This window comes from Neovison vison, chromosome 3, assembly GCF_020171115.1.
Source record: "Neovison vison isolate M4711 chromosome 3, ASM_NN_V1, whole genome shotgun sequence".
NCBI lineage: Eukaryota > Metazoa > Chordata > Mammalia > Carnivora > Mustelidae > Neogale > Neogale vison.
In genome coordinates this window covers 141828669-141851466 of record NC_058093.1, presented here as the reverse complement: position 1 = coordinate 141851466, position 22798 = coordinate 141828669, and the positions used below count along the sequence as shown (strand labels likewise).

At 40.8% G+C, this 22798-nt stretch overlaps 1 protein-coding gene across 3 annotated transcripts in view; it reads left to right on the top strand.

Moving 5' to 3' along the window:
- The window catches only part of WDR7 (WD repeat domain 7), a 367702-nt gene that overhangs the window by 246460 nt on the left and 98444 nt on the right, over positions 1-22798 (top strand). For all 3 annotated transcript variants that reach the window (XM_044242906.1, XM_044242905.1, XM_044242907.1), the window contains 2 exons: positions 10492-10678; positions 22032-22149. In XM_044242906.1, the coding sequence (XP_044098841.1) occupies positions 10492-10678; positions 22032-22149 (305 nt within the window). The remainder of the gene's footprint in view (positions 1-10491; positions 10679-22031; positions 22150-22798) is intronic.

Sequence of the window (22798 nt, the reverse complement as noted above, 5' to 3'; positions counted from 1 at the left end):
ATCAGCATCTTCAGAATCCTATAATCCATCTGGCAAGCCCCTCTCACAGGATGTTTAATGGTGTATAGATGACCAGGAAGGCTTGTGATGCATTCCTGATCGGACATGAATGAAGCTGCCATGTTGGGGGGCTTCATCTCTGGAAAGACCAGTCTCTGCTTTGAAGGCCAGAGACTCAGTGTGATTGGTTGGTTCATGGAGGTGATGAGATTTGGAGAAGGCTGTAGAAGATCTGTGTGGAACACACTGAGAAATGGATGTCACACTAACCAGACACTCCTATCTGTTTCATCCATCGTACGTGTCTGGAGAAGGTAATGTGAACACTGCGTAATTATCAGAGTTATTAAGAAATCACTGTTGTAGGAAAATACAAATAGTCTAGCCTGCATAATTGTATACATTCTCTACCACATGCTCATGCAGCTTACCTTCCCCGCTTTCTCAGTCACCGTCTTTTTCCTGAATCTGCTTCATCAGGCTTTTCTGACTTTCACTCTACTGAAACCTTTTCTGCAAGATAACCAGGGACTTCCATGTTCTCAAAGCCACTAAGCAAATCTCAGCTCTCGTCTCTCGTCTTGTCTGTCTCTTGATAGCACGTAATTCAGCTATGTTAAACCTGCACCTCTTCTGGGTTTCTCTGACATTGTCCTTTCCCATTTCTCCTGCCTCATTTGCCACTTGTACTCAGTCTTGGTGTTCCCCCTCTTTCCTTTGTACCTATCCTCATTCCCCAGGCATTACCTCCAGTTCCGTGGCTTCAGCGCGTGTGTACATGTGTGATTTCTAACTTCTCAGTTCCAGTCCTGGTTTCCACACCAGTCTCCAGACTCATATATCCAGTGGTTTATCTGAAATCTACCTTCTCATGTCTGACATGTATCTCATACTGGAAGTGCCTAAAATGAAAATTTGGATTATTGTTCCTACTTCAAAAACAAATTAAAAACAACAACAACAACACCTTCTCTCCTGTTGTTACTCATTTACTGAGTGTCACCACCGTTCACATATCTCTTCATGCCCAAATGCCTAGAATACATTTTGCTTCTCTTTCCATCCTGTGTTTACATCCAGTCCCTCAGTGAATCCTCTCTGCTCTATCTTCGAATTTTTTTTTTTTTAATCCGGAGTTTACACAGTATGAGAACTGTGTCACTAATGTTTTAGTCCATGCCGTCATTATCTCTTGCCTGAACCATTTTAAGAACCGCGCAGTTGGCCTCCCTAATGTGACTCACTCCCCGCAACTACCTTGGTCTGTTCTGTATGTAGCACCCCGATCCTTTCTGGTTGACAGCGGTTCATGTCACTCTCCTCCACATAACTTCCATGAGTTTCTCATAACAGCCCCACAGGGAAAAGATCCATCCCAAGATTGACTTGTGTGATCCATCCCAAGATTGACTCTCTGACTTCATGTCCTTTTACCTCGTCCTTCTTCACTGCCATCTAACCACTCTGGATTTCCTGCTGGCCATTAGAGACCCCTGCCTACCACAGGGCCTTTGTGCCATCCCCTCCGCCTAGAATGCTTCTCCCACACATGCTGACGTGCCTCTCTTTCATTTCACTCGGGCCTTTGTTCAAATGTCACCTTCTGTAGAGTCCTTTTCTCACTTTCTAGGCTCTTACCTTGCTTTATTTTTCTTCGCAGGACTTCATACTCCTTGACGTATCTATTTGTTCTTTTGGTCCTTCTGGCCCAACTGGAATGTAAGCTCCGTGAGAGCACAGATCTTGTTGACCCGTGCTGAATAACAGTGCCTGGCACACAGCAAGCACTCGTGAACACTGCATGAATAGAGGCTTACTCAGCTAGTAGGCGCTAGAGCTAGAACTTAAACCCTGGTGTGTTTTTGCCTGCCACCGTCCACCATCCACTCATTCACGCTGTTTAGCCATCTGCACCTTTTGAGAACAAGGCATAGAAGTATTTATTGCTGACTCTCAGATTGTCCAAAAATCAGCAGTCTTTACATTCCTAAGGCAGAAAAAGACTATCTGTAATAAATCGTATCATTTTGTTCATAGGAAGGTAAGACTCCCTAATCTTAGTTTGCCATCCAAAATATATCAAGTACTAAAAGCCAAACTAATTTTAAATTTCATGGTATGACACAATTTGAAATTCAGCAGAATTGAAAAAAATGTACTTTGAATCAAAGAGCATTGGGATTTTAGAGTCTTCTGATTATAGGACAAGGAATAGCAAATTACATTGAAATAGGACTGTTTTGATAAAATGGATAGTAGATTAATGAGTTTTTAAATATTTTTGTTAAATTGGTTTCCTAATTTAAGTTACTTCATGCTTTTTATTAAAAAAATGACTTGTTTTTGTGCAAACAGGTTAACAGTTTTTAATAACTGCATTAATACAAGTTATTTATTATAGAAGTGTTTGTTAATTAGTCCATATCCATGAATAATGCACACTAGATTGGAATTATTTTTAATTAAATCAGGTTACTGTATAAAGCAAAGGAACAGAATTCCAGATGGCACTCTGCCATCCTTGTTCTTTGATGGACATGAACAAGTGGGAAAAGGCTTCCTTCACTTGGTTACACTTTGAAATAAGTGGCCAATCATTATTAATTCATTTTGCACTCATTGTAATGGCATAAATCATCATAAATTCATTTGGTTTAAAGTGCATATAATGTGTTCTCCCATAGGAATTTCCTCGTAATTGAACTATTAATTAATGCATTTTTTTAATATGACCTTTCCCCCACTCCTCTGCTATTCAGAGCCAAGGGTGATTCGTGGCCATTTTTTCATTCATGGTATTTTTTAAGTAAGAGGAACAAGTTTCTTCTAACTAGGCCCATTGACTGGCCTGACTGGCCTAGGAGGGACCAGAGCTCAAGAAAATGGTTTGTATTTTACCTACCAGTGGGACAGCCACAATAATTATGAAGGCTGTCTAAGGACTCTTTGAAAAGTTCTCTGAAATACTATGACTTTGTAATAATTCCAGTAAGCAAATTTCATTCTTCCTTGATAAAAATGGCATGACTCCAGCTTCTCTTTTAATTTTTAGTTCTTTAAACTCCTCCCTGTGGCTACTGGTTTTCCGAAAGCATTGGCTGCCCTAAAATCCAGGTTCCCTTGTCTGCAGCAAGGAAGCGCTCGGAACCGAGGTGCCCCGCCCCCTTCTCATGCTCAGTGCTCCACAGCGCCTTCTTCAGTCCGTTCAGTTAGCCAGTGCTGTTTCCTTCTTCATTCAGGGTGTGCTGCTTGCTAGAGGGCTGGTAATAGTTCGTTCAAGAATCTGCCTATGAGGTAACCACAGGACTCCTATAAAGGTCTTCACATGTCGAGGAAGTATGGTGGGGGGGGAGTTAGCTTTCCCCCAAAGGAAATAAAAATTACAAATGGAGAACTGGGACAAAAATATCAATTTTACAATTTTTTAAGTGATCTTTTCCTATTTAGTGCTATTTCAGCACAAACAGAAACAATGTAAGGAAACACTACTACGCGTTTCTCATGTTCATGTCATGAACATGTTGTGTTAGTAGGATCTGTATATGAAAATCAAGGTTTTGGTTAGTATTAAAAGTGTTGTATTGGTGTACATAATTGGCAGTTGACCCTGTGTGTGTGTGAATAAGTGAATAAAAGCAGTGAACGCAAGACACCACTACTGTTAGGTTTAGTCTCCACCCATGTTAGAAATGCAAGAGGAGGAAAAACTAAGATAAGTGTTATTTATTATCATATGGTGCTTAAAAACAGTGCATATAGAAATATAGAACTATAGTTTTTATAGTTAATGTGTTTTCATAAAGTAAGCATTCCATAAATGTAAGGTGCATTAATAAAGGGAATCTACACTTTATGATAAGGATGAAGAAATGCCCCAGAAGACAAATTCATTATTACATAAGTAATAGCGCACACGTGCAAGTGTGTGTGTGTGTGTGTGTGTGTGTGTGTTGGCTTGTTTAGTCTTTTGAAAGAGCTAGTCGTCATTACCAACCAAATAGTACAAAAATGTTTTGAATGGGTGTTTTCTCACTAGTCAGTTCATGATGGAGCAGTATTTATCTTGCCAAAGCGGCAAGGTAGTCATGATAGAACTGTCAGCTCTTTAATCACTGCTCTCCTAGCTTTATTTTCCTCTCTCTCTCTCCGTCCTTTTCTCATTTTTAGTATTTTGCTGTTACAGCAAAGCGTAAATAATTGTCTTGCAGCTTTGCTCTTATGTAGCACTTCTAAAAAAACAGAATAAAGGTGGAGCACTTTTCAAAAAAACGCTTGAGCTAAAAAGCTTGGAATAAAATAGCACTAAAATATGAGCAGTTGTTTTTACTCTTGACTGTGTGACAACAGAATTCGAACAGCCAGAGGTTCTAAGTAAATTGTGACTTATCCAGTGCTGGATATTAGTGCTTTCTTCTTTTCAAAGCATTTTGTTTTATTTTGACTTGTTTCCCCCTGTTCTGAGCATGTCTGCAGTTTCGGTGGTGTATTACTTCTGGCTGGACATACATGGTGAGGTGGTGGTGGTGTGTTACCTGCTAGATTCCCACTGTGAAGCTGCCAGAGTATTGATTACCTACCTATCTCGTGGGTGAGAAAGACTAGTAATTTGATAAATGGACCTTTAATATGGTCCCAGAATTACTTGAATAACTCTGAATCCTATCCTGTAACAAAGTGAATTAGGAGCTTCTTGGCATTCTCAGGTAAGAGCCAGGGACCCTTAGTAGAAATCTTAGTTGTGATACTCCATGGTGGGAGAAGGTGCACTCTGCTCCCTCTGTATTATTCTGTATTACTCTGTGTCCCCCCTGTATTACCATTTATTGTAAATGGCAATGGTTTCCAAACTTCAGATATTATGGGCCAGTAAAATTTCCAAAAGTAAAATCCGAGAGTATGGAAAAGTGTTTTACATTTTTTATTTTGCTCACAACAGACATTTTAAAAATAGCACTATCCTCGTCAATATTTTTTTAAAGATTTATTTATTTATTTTAGAGGAAGAGAAAGCACACACATGTTGGGGCGGGAGGGATAGGGGCAGAGACAGAGAGAGAGAGAAAGAGAGAATCTCAAGCAAACTCCCCACCGAGAGCAGAGCCTGACATGGGGCTGGATCTCCCAACTCTGAGATCTTGATCTGAGCTGAAATCAAGAGTTGGAGGTTTAACAGACTGAGCCACCCAAGCAACCCTTTAAATTGAATAAATTTAGCTTTATGAAAAAGACTTCCTGCATTGTTTTTATTTTTTTGCATTGTTTATATTTTTGCCATTTCACCACAGAGCCATGGAAACGTCCCCACAGGCCAGCATAGGTTTGTAGTAGACTTTTGGAAATTTGTGATCTATGTATAATTTTGTTGACTGTGCTGGGCACACACAACGTAAAGTAATTCTTAGTATTTGCCAAAGCAACAATTATTAAGTGATAACTGAATACAAAGCATGATGCTAAGCCTTATGCCAAACAGAAGTATTTTCAAAAAATTTCATATGCCCTAGGGAACTTACTTGCTTAGCAGATGTGGAAAGTAATAAAAATAAATAAAATTAGCTTTAAAAAATGAAATAAATGCCAGATGATTGTTATTTGAGGAATGTTTGGATAGCGATTGCTATATTAAAAAAGGATTTCATTCTAAGATAGGCAGGGAAGATATGGGGGACAGTCTAGATGCTCAGTAGGCCATTTTGTGACCACAATGCAACTAAGCTAGAGCCAAGACAACTGCTCTTACTGTGGATCTTACTATGGTTATATTTAGCTGTTGAACCAGTGATAGCAACCTTCTCATTGTGTGAGAAAAGATGAAGGATATATTTTATTTGATCTTCTGTTTGCAGGAGACACTAGTAACTGCAGTTGAAATCAGGCCTTCATTGAGGAGAAGGAGATTGATCATAAAGGGTATAGTTTTGAATCCATAGCTGGGTAGAGCGTCTTGAATAAAAGATGGTCATAAAGATGCAAGTTGTGTTCAGACCTGTACACTGGCCCATTGGGCATGTCCACTTGCCTTCTACAGTTGTCAGTTATCTCATGTGAAGCACGGGAATGGATGCTGTTTTTCTCAGGTCCTTTCAATATGAAAATTCTGTGATTCTAATTAATCTGTTTGTCTAGGAATGAGTAGATCAGAATGAAAAGGCAGTAGCTTTACCCCTTTAGAATTACAAGACAACCCAAATATTGATCTTCCTAAAATGAAAATCTAATCAAACCTCTCCTTTGCTTAAAACTTTCAGTGGTTCCCCATTGTCACCAGAATAAACAAACTTCCAGCATGGCAAATGAGGCTCTTTGTGATTGGGCTCTGATACCCTGTCCTGCTTCGTGTCTTACTGTTCTCTTTCACCCACCTGGCCTCTTTTCCCCATTGCCCAATACCTCAACCTCTTCCTTTTTCCCCGACAGAATTTCCAGCTCTACTGAACTATGTATAACCCCTTGATATGGCCACTTTCTCATTTCCTGGGCTTTAGACATGCTCTTCTCTCCGTCTGGAATGCATTCTTTCCACAGTCTTCTCCTTTGAGTAGTTAATTCGTACTCAGTCTTCAGGTTTGGGTATAGAAGTCACCTTTCTCTGGACTCCTTCTCATAATTCTAGGACAGGGTTAAGTGCCCCTATTAAGTTCTTTCTGTACACCTTGTGCTTTTAAATATTCTAACACTATTCAGAATATATTCAAATTACCTGTTTGCTCAACTGTCTCCTGAACTCGAATGCATTTCCATGAGGGAAAGAACTTAGTCTTCTTTCCTTTTTGTTTCTCCAGCACTTAGTATTGTAGAACAACACTCTGTAAATAGTTAATTGCATGAATCTTTGGATGGATAGGTTGGGACCAAATTGCGGAAAACCTTGAATGAATGTCAGTCCAGTTGAACTTTTAAATACTGCCATTAAAGACCCTTTTATGAAGGAATCAGTCATGATGACCAATAATAACATCATTCTCTGTCTTGCTTATTCAGTGAGGCACTGTGGAATAGTGGGGCATTTACATAAAATAAATACGTATTTTTATACAAAATTAGATTTCATCTTATACAGATTAAAATACAACTTTTATTGGGTACCATAGGTTTAAGGAAAATTCTGAGAGATAAAGTTCATAAAATTGTCATGAGACTTTTCCTGTCAGTCAGGGAGGATATGATGGGTATGTGAATTTTAGTTTTTTTTATTACCTTGGTCCATGTTGCAGAGCAGCTGTCTCTTATGGAAACATAAGTCAGATAAACCCCAAAGTAGAGAATATAGTTAAAGTTGAAAAGGAATTTTAAATTTACCTCTCCCTTTGGATTATCATAATAACCATTTCTTCAAGGCTCAGTCCTTAATATCATCTGCAAGAATCTATGATTAGGAAGTTTGAAGCCTTAGGTATCCAGAGTATTCCTTCAGGACATCAGGGTCGTTATTCCTGGTAGCATTAAAGTTATAAGCGTCTTATTAATCAGCCACGCTAGAAATCAAAATGTTCAACTCGAGAACCCTCTTCATCTTCTCTTATTTTACATGTTTTGCTTGGGATAAGTTGTCAGAGATGGATGTGGAATTTTAACATTCTTCTGTCTTTATAATTCCAAAACTGACCAGTGAAAAATAACCCAGACTCTAGTTTAGTAGGTTTAAAATGTATGTGTTAAATAGGCCATTTTTCTCTCTGCTTCTCCTGCTGCCCCATACATGGCCTGCCAGAACTGTGGGGATCTTTGCTTTGTGTTACCCAGAGATTGTGATCTCGACTAAAGAAGGAGCGATGCTGTGGAAGAATTTTACTTATGAGATCATTGAATGAAACAGAAAGTGATTTAGGAGAGGGGATGTCAGAGCTGTAGGGAACCTGCACTTCCTGCTGGGCTGGGCCTCATGTGAGGGTAGATCACACTTGGCAGGAGAGAGGCAGGTACCCTGCTGGACCATTGCAAGGCCAGCAGTCTTTTGAAGTGTGCTTACTCATTCTTCTTTTCTGTCATTTCCTCGGAAGGTAAGTGATCACATCCCCTCTGCTGTCCTTCCTACTTTGTCGAAAAATGATGAAAAACATCAAGAAACCAGCCACTTAACGGTTTACTTTTGCTCTCCAGATAAAATTGTCAGAGCGGGTAAGGGAGCTGCCTGCAGAGTTCCCGCACAGCGGCTGCAAGAAATCAGCAAGGTCCTTAGGATCGCAGAATAATCCTGCCTGTACTGAACGCAGAAATAGCGGAGTGCAGTTAAGCAGAGTGATGACTGAAACGCGGTAGAACGTTGTACTGAATGGCAGCCTTCCTGCCCCTTCACAACCCTGCTTCCCAGGGACACACCTTCAGGGAGCCAGGTCCCCTGGGTCACACCCATTGCTGCTTGAGCTCCAGGGTGTCTGCAGAGAGTGGCAGGGGGGCTCTCTCCATGGCTCTTACAGCTTCCCCAAAGGAAAGAATAACAGAAACATGGTAGGTTTCTTGACATGCTGAAACCTCATTCCTCCAAACTGGAGCAGGGAACAGTGTTAGAAATGGACATGCAGGGGCACCTGGGTGGCTCAGTGGGTTAGGCCTCTCCCTTCGGCTCACGTCATGATCTCAGGGTCCTGGGATTGAGTACCACATCAGGCTCTCTACTCAGCAGGGAGCCTGCTTCTCTCTCTCTCTCTCTCTCTCTGCCTACTTGTGATCTCTCTCTGTCAAATAAATAAATAAAATCTTTAAAAAAAACCATGCAGTCACCATGGAGATGGTTCCATTGTAGGTCCGTAATGTGTGCAGAGCACTGTGCTCAATGGTGTGGGAGATGGAAATTGGCATGAAACATAGTTCCTACCGCCACGAGCAACGGGAAATGCCCAGAAAGGCTTATAATTAGAAATGCCGTGCCATAAGGAAGCGCACATTCCAGGAAATAGAGAACAGTAGGTCACCTGTTTAGAAGGAGTTTCTATTTTTATGATCCACAAAACTTGCTTTTCATATGACATTTACAGGGCTAAGTAGGAGAGTAAAATTTTCAAATGCATGTATGAATGAAGTCTTGAATTCCAAGCTGTTTTCTCCAGGAGGCTTTCCTTGTATACGTACCTTCTCAGTTTACAACAGGAGATGTTGACCCGAGAACCGTGGCCTCCTTGAAATTTTTTTGCAGAATTTGATGGATATGTGTATGTATTGTATGTAGTTTCCTGGAGAAAAGACAGATGGATTTCAATGGATTCTTCAAGGGTTTTGTGGCAGAAGATATTCTGAACCACGAACAAAGTGCATTCACAGACTCTTATCTGGGCTCTCATTGAACAATTGGCTAGGACATAAAAATGAGTAAATGCTTTTATCTGTTGAATGCATTAAATTAAAGTGGATATGCCACGTTCTTAATTTTGAAAACAGACAAGTTCAAGGCGCTATTCGTCATGAGCCCTGACTGCCGCTTGGGGAGCCCTCTCAGCCACTGGGCCCGTGGCAGGACACTTGGCATGCCTCCGTTCGCTCAGCCCTCGTGCTTTGTGCGAGAGATGACTGCTGTTTTCCCTGCTTTAAGACAGGGAGACTGCAGCTCTGGGGTACCTTCTTCAACTGGCCCCCTGATAAGTTAGGAAACTGTGGTTATTCCCTGTCTTAGATCTGAAACCCATGTGCCCCTTAACCAGTCTGCTGTACTGTTCTGTGATTTGTAAACGGTTTTGTTTTTTCCCCTCGAGAAACAAACAGCCTCTTTTAAATTGCAGTTTGCTCTTCACGATCCCTATTTTCTTTTGTAAATGTCAAAATGCCTTTTGAAATCGATGAGCTTTTACAGCTTAACGGCCATTAGGCTTATGTATACAAATTGTTCACATTATCTCCAACATAAAGAAATACATGTTAATTAAAATCGAGATCATTTCATCAGGTTTAGAAGTGATATCGAACTGTCTTTTAATTTCTTTACCAAACCTGCGTGGAGAATTTACCACATACTTCACATGGTTGTGCTGGATCAGTATAGTGGAGTATGGAGAAACAGAGATGCTTGTGGGACAAACTTTTTAAAACTACACCTCTGCCTTCATCCTTCATCCCTGCTGATAAACATCACCTGTGATGACAAGTGTTACTGAAGGAAGTGTCAGACATAGGAACTCTGTTAGGTACAGAAGAAAGATAAATACCATATAACATTATTTGAAACCATCTCCATTTTACAGAATGTTGAGTAGGGAGAACCCTTGTTTGGAAGTTAGGATCAGTGGTATGTTTTAAAATGATATATACTTAATTATGCATAATTCTTTTGCAATTAAAACATTTTAGCTAATATGGTATAAAATATTGTAGCCTAAAGTATCTCTTTTAAGTATGTGGCTGAGCAAACTATAAACTTGAGATCTTTTATAGTCTTAATGTTGAAAATACCTGTTCAGTTAAAAGAAAATCAAAAGTGGTTTATACTTTGAAAATACCTTCAAAAAAATATCACAAAAGTAAAATTACTTTGTTGCTCTGCCTTTTATTTTGTAATTTCAGGTAAGGCACTGACATTTCTTCTGCTGCAGCCCCCGAGCCCCAAACTTCCTCCACACAGTACGATCCGAAGAACAGCCATCGATCTGATTGGACGTGGTTTCACAGTCTGGGAGCCTTACATGGACGTGTCTGCTGTCCTCATGGGGCTTCTCGAACTCTGTGCTGATGCCGAGAAGCAGCTTGCCAAGTACGTGCTCAATTCCAGTTAATATGTGGGGTTTTTGTTTGTGGTTTTTTTTTTTTTGGTTGGTGATTTATTTGTGTTTGAGGTCATTGATTGCCCTTGATAGATTGTATATTTTTAATTGACAAAAAAAAGATAAATATCTCAATATATGAAATTTTGGGTATGGACAAGGAAGGGGAAGTATACTTCTGTAATTTGGGCACACGTGGGATTTAGCATTGAATCAGTGAATGACTGATCTATGACATTGTGCCTTCACATAGTACTGTCTAATAAGAGTGTAAACATATCACTTCTAAGGAAAATTATATATATATACTTGCTCAAAAATGTTTTCCTAATAGAATACATGGCCAAACAGTTTGGGGAATCATTCCTTCATGCTCATGGTAATTTTTAAGTTCACTTTAATGAGGTTTCACTTGCACACAGTCAAGGACCAGTGGTTGCAGAGACCCAGAGAAGCAATGATGAGAGTAAAGGGAGGCGGATGAGTTGAGGGAGCTGCTGAAATGAAGTAAGTGGGAAGCAGTTGGTGGCCAAGTGGCCAGGAACGATGGGAAGGGGATTGGGAGTGGTCATGTTGACTTGAGAACTCAGCCTCCCAATTCCTGGAGGAAGGTTTTTGGTTTATTATTCCTATTCTTATTTTATTTTGAAAAATTTTATTTATTTTAGAGAAAGAGAGAAGAGGGGGAGGAGCAGAGGAAGAGGGTCAAGCAGACTCTTTGCTGAGCGTAGAGCCTGAGGTGGGGTTCAAGCTAGGTCTCAATCCCATGACCCTGAGATCATGACTCAGCCAAAACCAAGAGTCAGACACACTTAACCAACTGAGCCACCTAGGCACCCCTGTTCTCATTTTTTAGTATAGCCATCCACACGGGCGTGAATTCCTAGGGCTCGGATCCTTAAACTGGCCCACGATGCCTCTCTTAATGTAAATGTTATCACCTCTTTGATTTTCTCAATAAATGGCATTTCATTCTGATCTCTGTTGACCTTGGAAAAAAACTAGAATTCTCTGCCCTTTTCTTCATGGTTGTCTCTCTCATTTCCCACAGTTCCCGTATGATCTCTTATGGCTCTAGGCTCAAGAAGTGGAGATCAAAGTAGGTATTAAAAGGCTAGACTGGGATGCTGTGGCTTTGTCTACAGACTGAGCATGCCCAGCCCAAAGTCCCACGATGGACTGGTAGGAGATAGTATTCATTTCCAATTTAGGCAGCTTGCCCCCCCCACCCTGCCGCCATCATTTTGCCATGCTTCCTAAACATTATCTCTGTGTCGCTCCCTAGCTGTTTGTTCTTTAGCAAATCACTTCATCTCTTACCTCAGTTCCAGTAAGGGTGGTGATGCCATTGTCATTGTTTTAGTGTTCAGCAGGTCAAGAGCTGCTCCGTTCTAGAATGAATAGCTCAAGGTAACGGCAGCCAGGATAGTTTTTGGATACAGGAGGCCTGAGGGTTCTTGATTGACATTAGGAATTAGGAAGGAACTGGACTCATTGAATTTGAAGCAACAGTAAAAGGCCGCTGGCCTTTGTGCCCAGAACATATTTCCAATCCTTTGCCCTCCTGTTGGCTGTAGTTTCCCTGTATCTCTTCCAGTTTGGTTTTGACCTAATTTTATAGCCTATTTTCAAAGCTGATCTAAACATAATTTCAAGAGTATACAGTCTTGTTTTCTTGCTTAGGAGAAGTGGTGGGCTTTATTTTAGGTGTAGTATTTAATATTTTGTTTTATTTTGCTTTTAAATCAGTTTACATGAAGCTTATATCAGCAAACATAAAGATGCAGTGTGTTTTATCTGCATGTAGTACGTCCACAGACACAAATACTTTTAGCTCTTCGGTAGCTAATTTAAATCTTGCTATCACATCCTTTTCTGTCATGAAGATTAGTATAACTCTCTATACACAGCTCTAAATAAAGGAACGTATCAGCATGTAGCCTTGAGGAGTCCAATGTAATTTTCATCATGATAAATTGCATAATAAGCAAGAAAATGTTTGCTTATTAATCTATAACAAGATTTAGATTGAAAATGGCCTGTTACATCCATGACACACTTGGTACAGGCTGCAGAAGGGCTAAGATGGGGCAGAACGGAGCAGGGTTATGTGCTTCTGACCCTCATGCTGCCTGCCTACCGGCACCCCTCTGTGCCTCACTGACTCTGTGCTCCATAACCGGGCTCAGCCCTCGCTTCTGACGGCGATGTTAGACTCGCTTTATGAAGCTTCTGTGTTAGGCTTGCACTGTTCAAAATCTCAGTTCATGTTAATTGAAAAAGAAAAAACCTACACAGTGCTTCCCTCTTTACTCCCATTCTAAGGGAGGGGTTAAGGGGGGTAGCCAGCTCAGGCTGCTCCCTAGTCCTGGAGATACATATTAGAGCAGTTTCTTTCTTCCCCTCTCTCCCCTATCTTGACATCCTCTGTCAGAGATGATTCCTGAGAGGTCTCCTGAGAAACTGTAGACGACTCGATAAAGAGGGCATTTTTTCAGAATTAAAATGCCTTTATTTTAGAAATCTGAGAATTTTACTTCTTTGAAGTCAAAAGAACACCGTCGTTTTCAACTATTTTACCCAACTTTAAACTATGTCTGTTAACTAAGCAAGCTTTTACTGAGTAGTTAACATACAGAAGGAACACTGTGGGGTCTTGTATGTAGTTACAAATTTGCATCAAACACAGATCCTATCTCCAAAGCACTTTCTGAAGGAAAGACAGCGTCTCCCCCAGGGGGAACCATGGTGCAAAGGGAGGAGGAGAGTGAGAGGCAGGGATGCTCAGAGGACGCGGAGATGAGTTACAGCCGGGCCCTCCGAAGGGATGCCGGAAGAGTTGTACTTGCATGCCTCATCCGAATAATTTTGAGGAGAGCTGGAGCAACGAGGACATGCAGAAGGACAGAGATGGGAAGGTACAGGCGTGCCCAGCAGATGCTGACAAGCTCCTCAAAACACAGGGCGTGTGACTGTACACATTGTTTTTATCTAATTTTAGTCATTCCTTGCAGAACTTACACTGTGGGGAGTTCCCATCTAAAACTTGAACATAAGTTCCTTCCCAGTTATCTCTGGGCAATAGAATTAGGGCAAAAAAGAGGATTGGTTTCACATTTTATTTTATAAAATGATTATAAACATAATAGAAGGTTGTAAAACGAATCTGAAGGAGGTTCTGTCTCTGGTCCACAGAAACACTGATCAGTGAGGAAGGTGGGTTCTGCCCTAGGGCTCCTTGACCCCACGAGCTCTGCTTCTACCACTGTGCCTTCTGCACCTCCAGAGCTAAAGATCCAGAGAATAGCGAACGTAAAACAGGCAATTTAAAGGACATAAAAGCGGTCAACTCGGAATTTTCAGTGCACTTTCCGATCTTAAAAATATATTGAATGAAATAATTTCCATCAAGAATTTTGTACCTTCAAAAATTAATAACCTACTTAAATATCAGTAACCTCCCCGAGTGCCCGAACCATGTATTATATATTTATTCATAACACTGTCACATGATTTGCATTCAACAAACATTTAAGTCAAAGAATTTTAGAGATGAAAATCTTCAGCAGCATTCAATCCAGAGCTCTCAATATGCTATTCAATAAAAACAAGATTAAGAGAGATGAAACACCTCACCAGAAACTTGAGATCTCACCAGACCTTGAAGGAGCTACAAGTCTTCTGACTCCCATTTGCCTTCTCCCGCGCCGGTAGAGTCATGCCATCTTTTATGTCACCAGTGACCCACAGGTAGAATCGCTAAGGAATTTTTAAAGTTAATGAATAAAGGCTGCTCATTCATGATGAACTCTAATAGAAAATGCAGGCTGCCCTTCACTGAAATCATAGAGCCATTCCTAGCTAATAGTGAGGAAAATAAAAAAAACATGCAGTATGGGAGTGCCTGGGTGGCTCAGTGGGTTAAGCCTCTGCCTTGGGCTCAGGTCATGATCTCAGGGTCCTGGGATGGAGCCCCCCATCGGGCTCTCTGCTCAGCAGGGAGCCTGCTTCCTCCTCTCTCTCTGCCTGTCTCTCTGCCTACTTGTAATCTCTGTCAAATAAATAAATAAAATCTTTAAAAAAAAAAAAACAACATGCGGTATTACGTTTTTTTTAAATTTATCTTTTTTTAGGTCACCATGGTTATATATATATGGATAAAATGTTAGAAACAGCAGAAAAATCCTGCTCTGTAAAAGAACAGGAAAATCCTTGTGCTTTTAGAAGGCTAGACTCCATTCTGTACCTGTTGTCGTCTGGGTGTGATTCTGTTTTCCCGGCTCCTGTCGCAGGGCCTTGACTCTGAAAGACAGTAGCAGAACCATGCTGGCCCCCGCTGCTGAAAGCGGGCAGTCTCACGCACTGCCAAGATGGAAGGACATTAATGCATTACCAAAAGCCCATTGCTTTTCTGGAATATTCCTAGCTTACCAAACTTTAAAAGAAAAACATATAGTCAAGTAGGAACCACACATGCTTTGATAACATACAGATAAGCCCCAAATGTTAGATATATCCTCTTTGAACTATATATAGTTAAAGAAAAACAATTGACATTTTAACTCAAATTTCAACTGTATGCTTTTATATATGGGGTAGGACGTAGAGAAAAGAACATATATAATAAACATTAAGGTATTTTAGGATTTTATAGTTAAACTATTTTTCCTATTCACATGATACTTATTTTTTTATTTTAGAGAGAGAGTGCATGTGTGTGAGTAGTGGGGGAGGGGCAGAGGAAGAGAGAGAATCGCACGCAGGCTCCATGACCAGTGTGGAGCCCATCACAGGGTTCAGTCTCAGGATCCCCGGATTGTGACCTGAGCTGAAATCAAGAGTTGAACATTTAACTGACTGAGCCACGCAGGCACCCCAGTTGTTTATTTTTAATAGAAAATTTATAATCTGAGGGAACCATTTAACTAAATCCTGTTAGCATAGTTTTTACATTACAGCTCATAGTTGCAAATACATACAACATATAGGAAACAGGTTAAAAGATAGGCATGTATTGGGAGAATTACCACATTTGTGTTTAGGAGACTAATGCCACCTTTGAATTATTAAATTAAGGTTTAACATGACAGATCAGAATTGATGATTCCATATTACATTAAAAACACTTGTTAGTACATCTGTTTTTACCAGGAGGAGGGAAGATGGGATGCCCAGTTGTTATGTAATTAAGTATACATTTTCAAAATAATTTTAGTCTTTGTTTTCACTGAGAAGTGGTTTCGATGCCCTGAAACTCTTTATCTTAGTCAGCTTGGACTACCATAACAAATAGCACAGACTGGGGGACTCCAACAATAGAAATTTATTTCTCATAGTTCTTGAAGCTGGGAAGTTCAAGAGCAAGGTGCTGACAAGGCAGGTTTCTTTCTTTTTTTTTTTTTTTTTTATTAACATAGAATGTATTATTTGTTTCTGGGGTACAGGTCTGTGATTGTTCAGTCTTACACAATTCACAGCGCTCACCATAGCACACACCCTCCCCAGGGCCCATCACCCGACCACCCCTCCATCCCGCTCCCCTCCACTCCAGCAGCCCTCAGTTTGTTTCCTTACACGTTTCTTTCTGAGACCTCTTATCTGGGCCTATAGGTGGCTGCCAGGTGGCTCTGTGCTCACATGACTCCTTTGTGCTCACAATTAGGAGAGAACGAGAGCAAGTTTTCTGGGGTCGCTCATTCAGCAGGAATCCTATCTTGAGGGCCACACCCATCTGGCTTCATCGAACCCTAATTACCTCCCAGAGGCTCCGTGTCCCTATACCGTCACATAGGGGCAAATTTTCAGGGGAAACAAACATTTAGTCCATAATACCGTTGACTGTGATTTGTGGGTTATTCTATGAAAGTTTAAGTGGTTTTTCCCCTGAATATTCTCTTGCAGTATTCCTTAATTTGACAGATGGGGAAGTCTGACAATTGTAGATGGTGACATTTAACTATAGTGGTCTCACATGTGACTTTTAAAATGCTTTTACTACAACGGAGTAAGGGTTAGAACAGGATTAATGAGCAGTCACGAAAGGAATGAGCTCAGCCTGAGTGGACTATTTTTCTATTCATGATTTTTATTTACAGTATCTATCATCTCTGGTATTTCATATGGGATGTGTGTACCGAAATGCTGAGTAAAAGAGAGAGTATGTCATATCTTTTTTTTTAAAACTAATGACCCATCTTATAAACCTATATAACAAATGATCTGCATAACAGCCAGATAAGCAGGATCGGATGAAAAGAGTAAGTTCTGTATTTACATGGATTCCAGAATAAGGCCGATGCCCCTTTAATTTCACACCTCTGAGAGTGTGATCCTTCACTCAGTTAGAATCCCACATTAAAATATATCACATACCCAGTGCACCTTTGACTTTCAGGATAACTACATGTAGAATTAGACTTCGTCTGTTGGGACTACTAGATCAATTACTTTGACTTCATTGCTTGGTCAGTTCAGTCAAATAACTGGCTTAAGTGATTTTTTTTTTTCCTGTTGGATTTGCCAGGTAACTTCATTTAACATGTAACTATTGAGCTACCACTCTGTCCAAGGGCTGCACTAGGCACTTTGGGGGGATCACAGGATTAGAAGGCATGGTACCAATGTGCATAGAGTTCACAATACAAAACTAATTCGTAATGCCTGGCAGAATCAGATTCAGGGCTGAGAGCCTAGAATAAATGGGTTTCGTTGTTGGTTGTTTTTGTTTTAATAGATTGTAATTGAATGTTCTAGCAATTGCAGAACAAGTAGGCTTCCAAAAGAATTGAAGAGAGAGGAGGGGGACAGGATGCTAATCGTGGGGATGGGCAGTAGAGAAGCATAAGCCATACCCTACAGTCAAAAAAGGAATGGAATTTTAGGGACCAACCTTGAAATTAACCTGGCATCAGGAGCATGGTGTTGAAAAGACTGAGTTATAAGTTAGTGAAACTAGATTATGGAGGGCCTAGAACCTCAAGCCAAGGAGTTTAAGATTTTTCTTAGAAGCCCTGGGACCCACTGAGGTTTTAATCAGGTTAACCATGAAATAAAGCTAGTGCTTTTGGAAGATAACTCTGGCAGTGATTCATTAAATAGACTGCAAAGAGGAGAGAAGGTTTGCCTTCTTCCCCTGTGCCTTGGCCACCCCTCTCTGTTCTCACACTCCCAGCCCTCCTGCCTGTGCCCTATGCATGCACAGAACCCTGACCTCAGAACAGTCGCTGTGTCCACATTCCCAAGTCCTGCACTCCAGCCATCGGACACTGATCATGGGGGTCACTCAAACGTACCCTTTGACGCCTCTACAAATTGTTGGATGTTCCAACTTGCACTGAATTCATGAGCAATACTTGTGTATGTCTTTGGTTAGCTTCCTTACCTGTTACCCTACAGCTTCTCTTCCAGATGCCAGACTTTACCCTTGTTCTTCCCACAAGAAGTTTGCCGATTTCCCCAAATTCACAGCATCGTTAGCTGAGATGGATTAAGGCTGATATGTGGCTGGGCCTTTAACTTTGAAACCAGTGACCTGCTGTTAGTTGATCCCATTTTATTTTCACTTTATTTCTATGTGTGGGAGTCATCTCGGGTTAGAAGAAGCATCTGTCGTATGTATCATGTAGGTGAGATGCAGGGCTGGTGATTTTTACATTTGCCTGCTCATTTCATCTTCACGACAACCTTGTGAAGTTGTTACTTTACCAGACACGTTATCCACACATCGTGCTTACTCAGGCCAGGGTGGCCACAGGGCACAGCATAAGGAGAGGGGGACAGTATCCACTCGTCATCCTCAGGTGAACACAGGCACACATAATCATTGATTCTCATTATTTTTGTTTCCTCCCATTCTCCCCCGCCCCCCGACCTTGGCTTCCCACTAAACTTTTCTCCTCCAGAAGGAACAGAGAAAGGCTGGAAGAGAGGTGGGTGGTAGGGTTGGCAGGATCCTGTTTGTGGGAGTTGAACTCTGGTTTCCAACTCCAAGAGGTCACAGTAGTACGCAGCGGGGAATGGGTGGGACTCTCCCAGACTCCAGGAGGAAGCTCTAACACTTGGCCTGCAGAAGGCAGATCCCATCTCAGCAGCTCAGAGGCAGTATAGCCATGGGGAGGGCAGACAGGCAGCCGGAACCATGAAGTTCAGCAGGGGCAACATGTTCTCTGTCACTCAGTTAGCCTTGATACGACCTAGCAACGTTAAGGCAGCTACATCATTAACATCCATGAACATCTGTGGCTCACATACAACCCTCAGTGCAGTTCCCTAGACTTGGTCAAGCCTAGTATCGCCTCTCTCATTCCTGTAAAGTTGGTCATTTGTACCCACATACCAGATTTCTTTCTCTAGGGACGCCTGGGTGGCTCAGTTGGTTGGACGACTGCCTTCGGCTCAGGTCATGATCCCGGAGTCACGGGATCGAGTCCCGCATCAGGCTCCCAGCTCCATGGGGAGTCTGCTTCTCCCTCTGACCTTCTCCTAGCTCATGCTCTCTCTCACTGTCTCTCTCTCAAATAAATAAGTTAAAAAAAAAAAAAAAAGATTTCTTTCTCTAGCCCAGTTTAATCTGAGGACTTTTTGAATCCAGGTCTGCCGTGTAGTACAGTTGCTTTCCATTACAACTTTATATCCATACCGCTGGTTAACTGTGCATCTGTATCTTCATTTAATCACGATTGATGTTGAGAAGAACAGAGCTGAAGTTCACGTTACAACATCCCACTGGAAACCTCACTCAGGGATGCAATCTAGCCATTCATCCGAAGTCGCTCGGCTCAGTCATGTTACAGTTCATTAATCCAGTTAACAACAATATGGGCAAGCCCCTCCCCCCTTTATTTTCTCCAAAGATCAGCTGTCCTAGGAACATCGTTACTACCTTGGCTCCTTGCTCTGGACCTGATCTCTCCTTCATAAAATGCCAATACCACCCCCCTCTTAGGGATGTTCTGGGCAGATGCAAGAAGACATGAAACAGCGCAGGAAAGCTCAATTTCAAACCGAGACCCTGGGTTCCACGTCCAGTTCTTTCTCCTCTCTGTCATGCCTTCCAGACATAGGCCGGGCTGTCCAGCAGGGAGACGTTCCTGTCCCATGGTTGACTGCTGTGCAGGGAGGTTGCCTGGGGATCTTTTCCAACTCCCAGCATTCGTGACTTTATTGATCTTAGGAAATTTGATTTAGGTTTGCTCAGAATTATACCTTTTTAAAAGGATTTTATTTATTTATTTGCGAGAGAGAGAGAGAGAGAGAGATAGCAAGAGAGAGCAGAAGTGGGGAGGAGAGGGGGAAGCAGACTTCCTGCTGAGCAGGGAACCCCCTGCAGGGCAGGGCTCGGCTGCATCCCAGGACCCTGGGATCATGACCGGAGCCAAAGGCAGATGCTTCACTGACTGAGCCACTCAGGCATCCCTAACATACCATTTTTTGTTTCAGCCTTTTAGTATTATCAACACCTTTTCATACTGACTTGAGAAACATCATAGAATATCTCAAAAATGTATTTAGCTTTTGAATTTTTTGAAACTTAAAATATGATCAGAACTTTATAACAATTACTGAGCAGTCTAGGTTAGTTAGCACTACTCACATAGTGAGCATGTCCTTTGTGGAATTCTCAATAGTAAAATTTAATCCCAAAAAGAACCTGGCTAACTACCTGACCTTGCTTTACTGCTGAACACTTCTTTCAAGCCCCGACCCGGTGCCTGGGGCATCAGGTTCTTCGGTGGAGGTGACGTGTCTACCCACACGTTCTTTCTGTTTCTTGTTCAGTATGTGTGTGTTATGTCAGCTCACATCTTTCTTTTTAGTAGGAAACATCAAAGGATTGCCTCCATCCTCTTCTCCAAGTTATTGCTTTGTATCAACCCTCAGTTTGGAAAAAAAGACTGAAGGCAGTTAATATTATTGTTCAGAGATTTAAGCAGTGTAGTAATCACCAAGAAATTAAAAGCAGAATTTCCAATCATCAATTTACCTTCTCTTAACAATGATAAGAATGCCTGTGTAGGGTGCCTGGGTGGCTCAGTGGGTTAAGCCTCTGCCTTTGGCTCAGGTCATGATCTCAGGGTCCTGGGATCAAGCCCCACATCGGGCTCTCTGCTCAGCAGGGAGCCTGCTTCTTCCTCTCTCTCTGCCTGCCTCTGCCTACTTGTGATCTCTCTCTGTCAAATAAATAAATAAAATCTTTTTAAAAAAATGCCTATGTAATGTATACTTATTTTCATCTAAAAGTTAAAATGATTCTTAGACTAGTCATAGAAATAATTGTAAACATTTTGAGAATTTTTAGTAAACATAATCCAGTTTACACATGAAGCATACAGATTAATTACAGCAGGACAAATCTTAATATAATTTCATGTGGGTATGTAAGTATCAAAATTATGTAATTTTCAGTAGCAAAATTAGAGAGAAACTATAATGGATCTCTTAACGAGAGCAAAATGCTCCTTGTATACAGCTGACGTTGGATCACATGCCACATTTTAATGAAGTCTTACTACTTTCTACAGTAGTCTATATAAAATTTGCAGGAAGCTTACAAGCATAATATGATCATTTTTATGTTTTGGGGGTGGCAAAGGAATATAGCATCACTATTCTATCAGGATATGCCAACAGTTTGGAAAGATTTATTTCATCATGTACCTATTTTTTATGTTGCCTGGACAGTGCCATGCCTATGAACTTTATAGAGAGAAAATAAGTATCCATTAATATGATTTTTGCATCGATACAAAGTAATAATTGGCAGAACATGCTGACTAGTAGATTGGTTCTAAAAGTATTGGTCATGGGGTAAATTAACAGTACTGAGGATATTTTAAACTAAAAATAATATTAAAAACTAAAAATAATTTTTTCAGTTTTTTCAGTCCTTTCGATAATTATATGGACAGAAGTGAATTTTGCTTCCTTTGAGATACACGTCCTTAAATGAAGCCTTTTTCTGTGGCCTTATAAACAAATTATTTGCCTTTAATTTTTTTAGCAAAAAATTTGAAAATACTCAGCACAGTCTTCTTTCTTGCCTGATTCTGAGCTTTGTGATATGCATTCAGTACTAGTTCTTGATAATTTGTTAACAAGGCGTTTTTAACACTTTGGACAGATGCACATACTGTTTTCAATCTTCACGGTTAATTATTCGATTTTGTGTTTGATGCCAGAACACCCTGACTCCTAATCACTGCTCATTGTTGCAAGTCCATTATATTCTAACTGTTTGAGTGCTCCCATTGACCTTGAACTGACATTATAAGCTGTGTCTAATCTTTTCAGTCTATATTTCTAATGCTTCTTTTCTTTTTTCCTTTTTTCCTGATCCCTGTTTAGCATCACAATGGGGCTGCCTCTTAGCCCTGCAGCTGACTCCGCCCGCTCTGCGAGGCATGCCCTCTCGCTCATTGCCACTGCCAGACCACCCGCCTTCATTACAACTATAGCCAAAGAGGTGAGTAGAACCTCTCCGTGTGCTCCATCTTCTCATTTAGAGGAACTACTAGATATTGTGAGCTGAGGGTCCATATCCACAAATAATCCTTCCAGTTTGTTCTAGAACAATGCAAGTTCATAATTTAGTGCCGAAATGAATACGCATGTACCCTGAATTCCACTGCAGTGCAGTCATTACTTGTGCTTTTGTATTCATTTCTGTTCTCAAAGTTAACTTACTTGCAAATATTTGGAATTAATTTTTCAATCTGAAATATAGCAGCCTTATTCAAATTAAAATATGCTAGAGATACTCCCATTTTACAAATGTAAATATCTGCCTGTAATCAACACTGAACTTATTTAACACTGGCTTTTCAACTGTAAACAAAAATGTAAGTCATAAACTTGCTAATTGTTTTTCCTATTGCTTGTCACAGATAAAGACTTGAATGCCAATTGATTCCCACCTCTTAGTGTTCTAACTAATTGCCCACATCTAACTGAAAAACTAGTAAAGAACAATGAACCAATTATAGGATCTTTCCTGTAGGTCTTAGTAGTGGGAGAGAAGGATGATAAGCTCCTACATTTTTTTTTAAAGGTTCGTTCCATTTCAGCATGAATAATGTGCAGACTTGGTGTCCGTGGGGTATGAGCTCTGAGTT